Consider the following 12,346-nt stretch of genomic DNA (forward strand, 5'->3'; position numbering starts at 1 on the left):
TTGACAAATATGACTGTCTCGCTTAACAGACATACTTACCATATCCATCAGGGTTAGAGCGAGGAGTGTAGAAACTCTGGACTCCACAGGTTGTACAGAAACTGTGCTTGGCAACATGTGTGTTAAATGTGTAGATTGTCAGATTTTCAGACCCCTGGGAAGAGATGAGCAAAACCTGATATTCTAAAATCATTGATAATATCACTTGAACTTATGAAGCAGAAGAACCTTCATCATGTTTAAAGGCTAATTATTACTTTAAGTTATTCTCACCTGTAAAAGCGTGAAGTGCTTTTTTGGCACAATAAAATGATGATTTTGCTTCTTGGTGCAAATGCTACAACTTAAGAAAGAAACAATAAATTAGTAAAGTAAGCATGTCTATTGGTTTGTTCATGTACTGTTGTGGGAAATATGAAGATTCAAATCAGTATAGTATATTGTTCCATGATAGTCTGTCTGGTCGTGTCTGTGAGCAACGACACCGCCTGAAAGCCTGTCTTAATCCAATCAACCCTTTGATCAAGCTGTATGTAAAAGACCATGTCACACCTATTGTTTGTTATGAGACCCTGCTGCATTTGTTTAGTAAGGGTCAGAGGACAATGAGATCCTGCTGATTCAACCTCCCGTTTTTCCAACCAGTAACGTACTTCTGTCACTAAAGTTATTTAGCTGGACTCTGAGACGAAACATTTATTTTTTGCCAATGTGCAAGAACACTTTGACTCAACCTCACAAAGGATGTGAGTGCCACGGATTCAAGCCTTTATTAAGCAATATCAAAATCTTTCTTGTGAAGCCAAAACATTCAAAATATTTGTGTAGGCATATCATTTATCAAGCAGCATTTTTTTCCCTACAAAACAAAAGCAAAAACTGGCACCTTGAGGGGGGTCTCACCTGTGGCTATGTGGTCTTTTGACCAGGCTGTATTTCAAAGGACTGGGCTTAAACCTGTAGTGTAGGGTAAGTAAGCTATAGAGATTCAAATCAGACCATTGTCACTCCACCAAAACCGTTTGCGGTTGGGATCCATGTGACACCCATTTTATGTCATAGTAGGGTGAAGGAATTAGAATAACGACAAAGTGAAACAACCCAGTTACATTGTCCCAGTCCCAGTTTTCAAATATAGGTACTAGTTAATAGTAAGCAATGTAAAAAATACTAAGATCTTATCCTGCTGGATCAGTGTTTTTCAAACTTACCAGTGAGCAAGTTAAAATCTCAATATATGATCTGCTATTTTTGCTATGTTGGAAATATACTCTCACTCACACACTTGTGTATGTAAGTGAGAGTGGGGGGAACAGAGAATAAAATGAAATTGAAATTGTAAGGTAGATAATAAATAATTTGTGTTTCACATGAGTGGATTTTCTGGACCATGTTGAATGAACAAACTGCAGATGTTCATTTATCATGTCCAGAACCTTTTCTTGTGCACATACTGTAGGTTTGTGACGTTTTGAAGGGAATTGATTTTATTTAGCATTTTTGAATATTTAATAGAGTAGCATATTGGATGATTGTTATGTTAAGTGATACTGACTTGACTTTTTAAGGCATTTAGGTTTGAGTGGTGTTGATTTGATCGTTTTGGTTGACGTATTTTTAGGGTTGATTTATGTCTCTATTCTTTATGTCAAAGGATCCATGTTTTATGAATATACAGTATATGGCCATTGTATATTTAGAAATGAGAATATATGATGAGGTAACTTGGAGTCGCAGTACAAGGACAATGTGTTTAATGCATAGACATGGGAAATGGCTGCTTTTAAAAATTATAACCTATAGAGGTGTGAGGAATTGTGGACTTTTGCAGCCTGGCTTGGTTAAATTATTAGACATCTAATAGAGGTGTATGGAATTGTGGACTTTCAAGCCATTTAAGAATCAGTGTCTGTTATTTTTGTGATTAGTTATATATGGGATATTCCAATACAAAAATAAACCTGCGGGGATGCCTAAATTGCCTATCATATATGTTACATGTTCTACTTGGTCAGACGCTAATGTTGTATGTATTCACATGGGTGATAAAATGTAAGGGTACATTTAATAGAGTAATTATGTTTTTCAGGTGAATCTTTCCATAACTATTGTGAGATTAAGAATTAATTAATTAATGTTGCATTTATTTATTTATTTCTTATCGCAAATTGTTGAACTGTTGTATTATTATTATGACATGCATTGATTTCAGGGTTTTTGACAGTCAAATGTGTGGCCAGTATTTGATATTTTCCCTTTAGAAAATGAATGTTAATTTATTTTTTATTTTGTCCATATTCAATTATGTATTCTCGTGAACTCTGTATCATATTTTCATACTGTGGAAAGACACTGTATATGTTTAAATTTAGATTTTAGGCATGCATTTGTTTGTATGTAATCTTAATGCCTGTATATGTAACTTGTTTTATTTCATATTTCTGACAAATTGTCAAAATATATTTCTATATTGACAAGATTGTCGAAATGGGGGAATGTTGTGGGAAATATGAAGATTCAAATCAGTATAGTATATTGTTCCATGATAGTCTGTCTGGTCGTGTCTGTGAGCAACGACACCGCCTGAAAGCCTGTCTTAATCCAATCAACCCTTTGATCAAGCTGTATGTAAAAGACCATGTCACACCTATTGTTTGTTATGAGACCCTGCTGCATGGGCCTGAATAGGTATCACTATAGGTAGTCCCTGTCTCAGGAGGGGGGCGACAGTCAGGGCGTCTGTATAGTAGTCAGGGCGTCTGTATGTAGTTGGAGTGATGCAGGCTAAACCTGCTAGACTAGTAGATGTTGTTTGCTTGTTGCTGTTCTTCTGAATAAACTTCTAAGATATACATTCACCCGGATGGAAATATATTATTTCCATAACAGTACAGCAGGGGTTTTCAACTGGTGGTCCATGGACCACTGGTGGTCTGAAGGAATTGAATGTGGTCCCTGATCATGCATTTAGAAACATAGGAACGTGAAAACTGTCTTTTTTTTTTTTTCCCACTAGTTGAGAAACTAAATGACCTGGTCACCTATGATGAGGCATCAATGTTGTAATATAATATACTTGGAAGTTGGAGGTGAAGAAATTCCACAGAAAAAAAGGGAGTTTGAATCTCAAGAAGGGGAAGCGTTAAGTGTACCCAGCCTGGTTCAGTCATAATAATTAGGAAATATATATTGTGTGTGTGTGTGTGTGCTCGACGCTCTTACAATCAGTATCAGTTAATAGAACATGAGTTTAATATGGAAGGTTGGTCAAGCCTTTCCCTCTACAAAACGCCTATTAATTCAAATGTGTTTTTTATGGACTATGGAAATTATTTAAATATTTTAATACATTTAACAAATTTTATTTATTTACATTTTAAAACATTTTCCCATGGACCACCTGCAGACCTAAGTGTACCATGGACCACTAAGGTGGTCCACTAAGGTGCTATCGTGGAAAAGTTCATTTTCTTCCGTAATATAATTCAAAAAGTGAAACTTTAATAAATTCTAGATTCATTGCGCATAAAGTGAAATATTTAAAACCTTTTTTTGTTTTTAGTCTTGATTATGGCATACAGCTCATGAAAATAAAATAAATCCACTGTTGAGGTGTTTTGGAAGCCCAGATTTGCTTTGATAGCAGCTTTAAACTAATTTGTATTGTAGTGTCTCACACCTTCCTCTTGACAATGCAACCTAGATTCTCTGTGGGGTTCAGGTCAGGCCAGTTGTCTGGTCAGTTAAGCACAGTAATACCATGGTCAGTACACAAATTATTAGTAGTTTTACTAGCTGGAAAGGAAAATCAGCATCTTCATAAAGCTGGTCAACATACTGAAGCACAAAGTGCTCTAAAATATCCTGGTTGGCTGTGTTAACTGACCAGCCAACTGGCCTGACCTGAACCCCACAGAGAATCTGTTTCATTGTCAAGAGGAAGGTGTGAGACACTAGATTCAACAATAGAAATGAAATGAGTTTAAAGCTGCTATCAAAGCAAACCTGGGCTTCCATAACACCTCAACAGCTCCACAGGCTTATCACCTCCATGCCACGCCCCATTGATGAAATCATTTGTTTAAAAGTAGCCCAGACTACGCATTGAGTGCATACATTTACATACACTGACACCACGGCGCGTAAACAGCGCCTCAAACTGTGTCTCCGCCCACCACCGGGGGAAGTTGTGATTTGCGCTCGTTCACTGCAATGCAATTTGCGGCATTTTCAAAACAATATTGAGCAGAGTAGCGATTATCAAACGTATTTGCAATGCCATACGTTGAAAGATCTGTTGCCCGTGGACAAGGCACGCTACCTCCGCAAGTTAGATAGCATCGGCATAGATGTTTGTCCGTATGTGATTAAGGATATAGAAAATTCTTACCCCAGGCTAAAACCGTATGTGACGTTTTTGGGCATTCCTGTCTAGCGTGGTGTCAGTGTATAGTTTTCAGATGGGTGACATATCTGTATTATAAAAATGTTTTTTAGTGGTCTCATAAAATATTCTAATAATTTGAGATAGGATTTTTATATTTTCATGAGCTGTATGCCAAAACCATCGAGATTAAAACAAAAAAATTGAATATTTCACTTTATGCGCAATTAATCTAGATTAGAATAATAAAAGTTTCACTGAACTTTTCCACAATATTTTTTTGAGAAGCACCTGTATTCAGCAGATTATTGGTTGAGAAACAGTGGGATGGATGCATAATAACTGTCAAAAAGGAAAGAAAGAAAGAAATCTTAGCCCATATACCCACCCAACACAACAGTGGTCCCCTGGTTGATTCTTAGTCAGGGTGGTGGTCCCTGGTTTACAATCAGTTAAAAAAGACCTGATGTACAGTATACCTGTGCGTGCGTGCGTGCGTGCGTGCGTGCCTTTTCCTATTTGGGTCATCCTTACTTGCAATGGAAAACAAGGAGGTCAGGAGAACTCCAGACTTCAAATCTGACAGCCCCACAGTGACAGCCACCAGTATGTTTCACAAGATCCATCCTGTAAACAAACCAATAGATCAGAATTACTGCTCATTTATTTACGCAACGTTTTCAGTGTAAATTGGAAACACAAGAAAAATGAATCGTGAACGAGCCCGTAAACAGGGGCATTGCTAGTAAGATCCATAAACAAGTGTGACCTGTTATTGTGGAAATTGCTGACGTGCGTGGTTCGTCTTCTATGGGTATGTGGGGCCAAGTTCAAAGTCAATGGTTCCCAAGTCAACGTTGGCATACACCAAAACAAAGTCCAACCACTGATAAGCCATTAACCTCACACGTTACATGCTAATTCGTGCCATGCCAATTCGTTTTTCATTGATAGATTGTATCAACGAATAAAATGCTTTAATGCCAATGCCTGGCTCCTCAAGACTTGCAATTTCTTTTAAGACATTTCGTATTAATGAATAGATCTAGTTTCTGTTTTGTAAACAATCCTTTACTAGGGCAAAGTACAGGAGGCTTGCACATTTGCACAAACACATTCCAGTGAAGCTAAACCAGTTTAGCGAGGCAGGCCAGGACCAGGCTGTTCTGCCTTGAGCACACTGACGTAGCTATCACGCGTTGGGTGTCGGGTGACAGACTGCCTGCCTGGAGGGAATGATGTGACCTAAATCCAAGCCACTCCTTGTCTTCAATATGCTTGCTTGTTGAGTCACTTGTCTTAATGCACTGTAAATTATGTGTATACATCCATGGTTGGTAACAGTGAAACACACAAACAATAATTCAAAAGAAATCCTTATATATAACACATATAACCACTAGACCAAAGGGACATCCCTATGGACTGGGGGAGATATTAGACGTTTGAGGCCATCATCAGGCTGAGGCCCTGAGCCACTCTGCTATACTCACCCCCCTTTTGACCTCCTCCCACGGGGAAACCGGTCCAGGTCACGGCACCAATGTAACGCCCAGGATTCGAACTTGGGCCTCCCGCGTGAAAGTCCAATATCTGAGCTACTCCTATATATGAGAGAGAGAGAGAGAGAGAGAGAGAGAGAGAGAGAGAGAGAGAGAGAGAGAGAGAGAGAACGATGGTTATGAATGTATTCATAGTTACATTGCTTGTATTTATTTTATAACCTACTTTTGTCTGTTTTCCAAGGTGTGTCAGTGACAAGTTGCCAGTATCAACATTTAGACATAGGCCTACAAGTCTGAGTCCACAGTCCCAACCAATGCAACTCCTTGCAACCATTTCCCAATGCTGGCATGCAGTTGCTGGGGTGGACTGGCCTTATATTAAAACGGTTTTGTTGCAAGGAGCTGCGAATATAGTTTTTTTTAATAGGACCAATTTGCAGTTAACATTAAACAATATCACAACATGAACTTATTTCCAGATTGTACGACCTGGACCTTTTTAATTTCCTTTAGGATAGGCTGCAAACCAAAAAACACTATCTTTGAAAAACAATTACCGGTTTGTTTTCTGATTATAAGATTAAGGACATCATAACTCAACGGATCATTAAACAAAATTAGACAGGTGTGGTGGTCTGTTGTAGTATCTTCCCCCATATTTAATCTGATGACAAACAAGCTCAAGAAAATTATAACACTTTTATATTGTAAACAAGTCTAATGCTTTATGGTGTCGTCCACTCACAGTTAACAGTTGTTGGAGTTGTACTTGACATGTACTGTAATTCTTCAAACTGTTAATCAATCAATCAATATTCAGGTCGAGAAGATTGCTCTACTCAAGACAGTAGTTTTAAACTTTTTATGCACAAGCTAGCCTAGGTCTGGTCCATGGCTAAAGCTAGCCTACAGAATACGACAAGACGTAGCCCATTGTTAGCCCGGCCTTTGTCCAGTGCGACCAGGGCTAGTTATTTTTTTATTTCAAATATCGCTGTTATTTTATGGTCAACATATGGTCTTCATTACTTCAATTCTAGGCTGGCAGAATTTTGCATTATGATGATCGAGTGACATGCATTTCGGATTTCGCCAGTAGTAGTATCGGTGTCAGCTTTACCTGACGATAACTGATGTCACAACAGCTGTTAGAACATATTAAGAAAACACATTTCCATCAGTGCTAGCTGGCATGTTTCCTACGCAATAAAAACACAAGTCAGCCCATGCATCCTGACGGTCTTCGCAGATGAGTAAGGCTGGGACTGAGGCTAGTCTTTTACTGTTTTTATGATTTTCGCCAGCTGTTGTGGGCTAAGTAAAGTGTATGAAATGAAAGTTATGAAACGTTACACCCGGATTACCGGATACGCTATGTGAAATGTAAAGAAAGGAAGGCGAGGCTGATGATCATAAAGTAACCAATCATTGATGAAATAAACAATACCACCATCCAATCAGAGGCTTGGTGGGAAGGTCCCAGTTGCTGTTGTTCTAGTAGGTTCTGGGAAGTTCTACCAAGAGTGTACAAATATCAATCCGCAGTGAGTGAATCATTTACTTTGGAACAGTGGGACTATACTCGAACGCGGAAGGACACTGACACATCACCACCACCACGTATAAATACCAATGTTGCGGACCCCTGTTTTATAGTTCCCAACTTCCTGCAGAAAACAAGAGAGAGAGAGAGAGAGAGACTATTTCTGACTGCTGTAGAAGCCACTCGAATTGTAAGTATTCTATTCTATCATGATACGTGTTCCCCCATTTGTTACTGTTAGTGCTTCTCTTTTAAAACGTAGTCGGTGAATAGGCATACTAACCAACCGTAGGTTAACTAGTTTTATTTCGAGTGTTTTGTCGTTAACTTGGCTACGGTTACAAGTGGGACATGTTAAGTTCGAGTAAAACGACATTTCTAAATGTCTACATAAAAAACGAATTTGTTCGTGATGTAGCATTTTAATTAAGACTCATCTAAGCTAATGTCGGCAACTAGAACGAGTAGTTTATAGAATCGGCTATCTCCGGGCTAAAAAGCCCGCCTTTGTTAAAACAAACTATTATGCGAGTGCTGTGATAATTGTGTAATGTGTGCGTATTTTCCGTTTCGACTCAACCGTCGAAGAAAAACTTGCTAGTGTTGCTAATGTTGTTAGCAATGACTAAGCGTTTCCAGTATCTGCCATTACCGTCCGGTAGAACAAAAGGGAGGTCTACGTCGAACTATAAAATGGCGCTGGTACTCTAATGGCGACTAGCTCTAGCTGTACTAACCGCTTGCGTGTAGTTGTCATTATCTACGACTTATTGGGAAATATTTTAAACGTGTGTGTGTGTGTGTGTGTGTGTGTGTGTGTATATATATATATATAACTTTTCAAATTTAATATTTTGATTTTGAAACATTCTTTATTATCTTGGCTGGCTGATATAATGTCAATATTATTGCACATTATACCACAGGTCGTTTCGAGGAAGCAATCTGATTGGTTGAAACAGCCTTCTAGCCGTGGGTTAAACCAGCACCATTTTACCACCTAATCAAAACAAAGAATTCAGCTGCTCTGTTCTCCCAGAGCGCTAGCAAACTCGGTGGCTAGGCTAGCTAGTTTCTTGGGACATTTGTGGTCTTAGTGACTACATCTGTCATTAAAAAAATATATTCTTTCAGCGATTTTCTTAGTTTTAAGGGTAACTGTTGTATAATTGCAATATTACACGAGAGGGTGTGGGTTAACGTGATTATTGCCACTTCAGTGATGCTTGCGGAACTCGACTTCGTCTCGTTCCTCACCGCATCCCTGTCGTGGCAATAATCACGTTAACCCACACCCTCTCGTGTAATATTGCTTAATTGAATGACATTTGTCACTTCATGTTACAATGTTTTATAGTTTTCAAACATTTTCTCCTCTTCCATACAGGTGCAAATATGCAGATCTTTGTCAAGACCCTCACCGGCAAGACCATCACCCTCGAGGTTGAGCCAAGCGACACCATCGAGAACGTGAAGGCCAAAATCCAGGACAAGGAAGGCATCCCCCCAGACCAGCAGAGGCTGATCTTTGCCGGCAAGCAACTGGAAGATGGCCGCACCCTGTCTGACTACAACATCCAGAAAGAATCTACCCTCCACCTGGTGCTGCGTCTGAGGGGAGGCATGCAGATCTTTGTCAAAACCCTCACCGGCAAAACCATCACCCTTGAGGTTGAGCCAAGTGACACTATTGAGAACGTGAAGGCCAAAATCCAGGACAAGGAAGGCATCCCCCCAGACCAGCAGAGGCTGATCTTTGCCGGCAAGCAACTGGAAGATGGTCGCACCCTGTCTGACTACAACATCCAGAAAGAATCTACCCTCCACCTGGTGCTGCGTCTGAGGGGAGGCATGCAGATCTTTGTCAAAACCCTCACCGGCAAAACCATCACCCTTGAGGTTGAGCCAAGTGACACTATTGAAAACGTGAAGGCCAAAATCCAGGACAAGGAAGGCATCCCCCCAGACCAGCAGAGGCTGATCTTTGCCGGCAAGCAACTGGAAGATGGCCGCACCCTGTCTGACTACAACATCCAGAAAGAATCTACCCTCCACCTGGTCCTGCGTCTGAGGGGAGGCATGCAGATCTTTGTCAAAACCCTCACCGGCAAAACCATCACCCTTGAGGTTGAGCCAAGTGACACTATTGAGAACGTGAAGGCCAAAATCCAGGACAAGGAAGGCATCCCCCCAGACCAGCAGAGGCTGATCTTTGCCGGCAAGCAACTGGAAGATGGTCGCACCCTGTCTGACTACAACATCCAGAAAGAATCTACCCTCCACCTGGTGCTGCGTCTGAGGGGAGGCATGCAGATCTTTGTCAAAACCCTCACCGGCAAAACCATCACCCTTGAGGTTGAGCCAAGTGACACTATTGAGAACGTGAAGGCCAAAATCCAGGACAAGGAAGGCATCCCCCCAGACCAGCAGAGGCTGATCTTTGCCGGCAAGCAACTGGAAGATGGCCGCACCCTGTCTGACTACAACATCCAGAAAGAATCTACCCTCCACCTGGTGCTGCGTCTGAGGGGAGGCATGCAGATCTTTGTCAAAACCCTCACCGGCAAAACCATCACCCTTGAGGTTGAGCCAAGTGACACTATTGAGAACGTGAAGGCCAAAATCCAGGACAAGGAAGGCATCCCCCCAGACCAGCAGAGGCTGATCTTTGCCGGCAAGCAACTGGAAGATGGTCGCACCCTGTCTGACTACAACATCCAGAAAGAATCTACCCTCCACCTGGTGCTGCGTCTGAGGGGAGGCATGCAGATCTTTGTCAAAACCCTCACCGGCAAAACCATCACCCTTGAGGTTGAGCCAAGTGACACTATTGAGAACGTGAAGGCCAAAATCCAGGACAAGGAAGGCATCCCCCCAGACCAGCAGAGGCTGATCTTTGCCGGCAAGCAACTGGAAGATGGCCGCACCCTGTCTGACTACAACATCCAGAAAGAATCTACCCTCCACCTGGTGCTGCGTCTGAGGGGAGGCATGCAGATCTTTGTCAAAACCCTCACCGGCAAAACCATCACCCTTGAGGTTGAGCCAAGTGACACTATTGAGAACGTGAAGGCCAAAATCCAGGACAAGGAAGGCATCCCCCCAGACCAGCAGAGGCTGATCTTTGCCGGCAAGCAACTGGAAGATGGCCGCACCCTGTCTGACTACAACATCCAGAAAGAATCTACCCTCCACCTGGTGCTGCGTCTGAGGGGAGGCATGCAGATCTTTGTCAAAACCCTCACCGGCAAAACCATCACCCTTGAGGTTGAGCCAAGTGACACTATTGAGAACGTGAAGGCCAAAATCCAGGACAAGGAAGGCATCCCCCCAGACCAGCAGAGGCTGATCTTTGCCGGCAAGCAACTGGAAGATGGCCGCACCCTGTCTGACTACAACATCCAGAAAGAATCTACCCTCCACCTGGTGCTGCGTCTGAGGGGAGGCATGCAGATCTTTGTCAAAACCCTCACCGGCAAAACCATCACCCTTGAGGTTGAGCCAAGTGACACTATTGAGAACGTGAAGGCCAAAATCCAGGACAAGGAAGGCATCCCCCCAGACCAGCAGAGGCTGATCTTTGCCGGCAAGCAACTGGAAGATGGTCGCACCCTGTCTGACTACAACATCCAGAAAGAATCTACCCTCCACCTGGTGCTGCGTCTGAGGGGAGGCATGCAGATCTTTGTCAAAACCCTCACCGGCAAAACCATCACCCTTGAGGTTGAGCCAAGTGACACTATTGAGAACGTGAAGGCCAAAATCCAGGACAAGGAAGGCATCCCCCCTGACCAGCAGAGGCTGATCTTTGCCGGCAAGCAACTGGAAGATGGCCGCACCCTGTCTGACTACAACATCCAGAAAGAATCCACTCTCCACCTGGTGCTGCGTCTGAGGGGAGGACAGTAGAGTCAATCATTCCAAACAAAGAGACCATCCTCTATCTTGTTGGGGAGGGCAGTAAAATTATTCCACATATTTTGAATTGTTTTTTTTTTTTACCAAATATTGGCATAAGACCCATGTATGCACGACTCACAATAAAGAATTTAAAGTTTACTACTTGTGTGCTTTTTAAAACACTTACTCTTTATTTTACATGGATTAAGTGGAGGAATGTCAGGCATGTATTGTATATTGACATGGCTGGGTTTGTTACTGGAATAGCTAGACTTTCTTGTTATGCTGTTCAGGTGGTGTTGGTTCCTCTCTAGGCACACTCTAGTCAATCTTGTAGTTCTGCCACAAATGGCCAATAATAGCACTTGTTATAAGCCTATACCTGTGGCCATTAAACTTATAGCACAAAGCTGAATTCATAGTAATGTCGGTTTTGACAGCAGCATACTCATACTTATGTATTTAAAAATGGCATACCTGTCACTTGTATAGCTAATTAACTAAACTTGGGACATTTCTGAACTAATTTGTCAACTATAGCATTTAGCAGATGCATTTTAAGTTAATTCAATAACTGTTCTAAATAGGAAAGGATCAGCAAATGTATTTAGGTGCCGTCTATGCATGGGAACAGACGGTACCCTATTGTGATGCCATGTACCTTCTCACCTTAAAAATATGTTGTCTTATCAACATGTACTTGTATTCCATGGATCTTGTAGGGGTAAGGTTTATACAATCATTTTCTGTTCAAGCATATAGCTAGCCTTGGGCTATAATGCATGCGGGGAGTGATGTCCAGGAACTGAAGTCTGTCAACTTTATTCACGTCGCAATTAGCTTTATGACCAGAGCCCTTACATTGTAGAATGTTTTCAGTCAATATAAAAACGTACTAGCACAGCCTCAGGACTTGTTTACAGGGTCCTCCATTTTCCATTAATTATTTATTTTGTCTCACTGAGCAAATCGGCATTTGCATGTCGGAGGAAAACCTCGGCCAATAAAGGACCA

At 41.6% G+C, this 12,346-nt stretch overlaps 1 protein-coding gene across 1 annotated transcript; it reads left to right on the forward strand.

Moving 5' to 3' along the window:
• The first annotated feature begins 7,454 nt into the window (after positions 1-7,454).
• Positions 7,455-11,491, forward strand: LOC306927845 (polyubiquitin-C). Its single transcript, XM_079507708.1, has 2 exons — positions 7,455-7,622; positions 8,820-11,491. The coding sequence occupies exon 2, from the start codon at positions 8,828-8,830 to the stop codon at positions 11,339-11,341; it is 2,514 nt and encodes an 837-aa protein (XP_079363834.1). The 5' UTR covers positions 7,455-7,622; positions 8,820-8,827; the 3' UTR covers positions 11,342-11,491.
• The last annotated feature ends 855 nt before the right edge of the window (positions 11,492-12,346 follow it).

Source organism: Electrona antarctica (genome assembly GCF_951216825.1).
Source record: "Electrona antarctica genome assembly, chromosome: 8".
Lineage (NCBI taxonomy): Eukaryota > Metazoa > Chordata > Actinopteri > Myctophiformes > Myctophidae > Electrona > Electrona antarctica.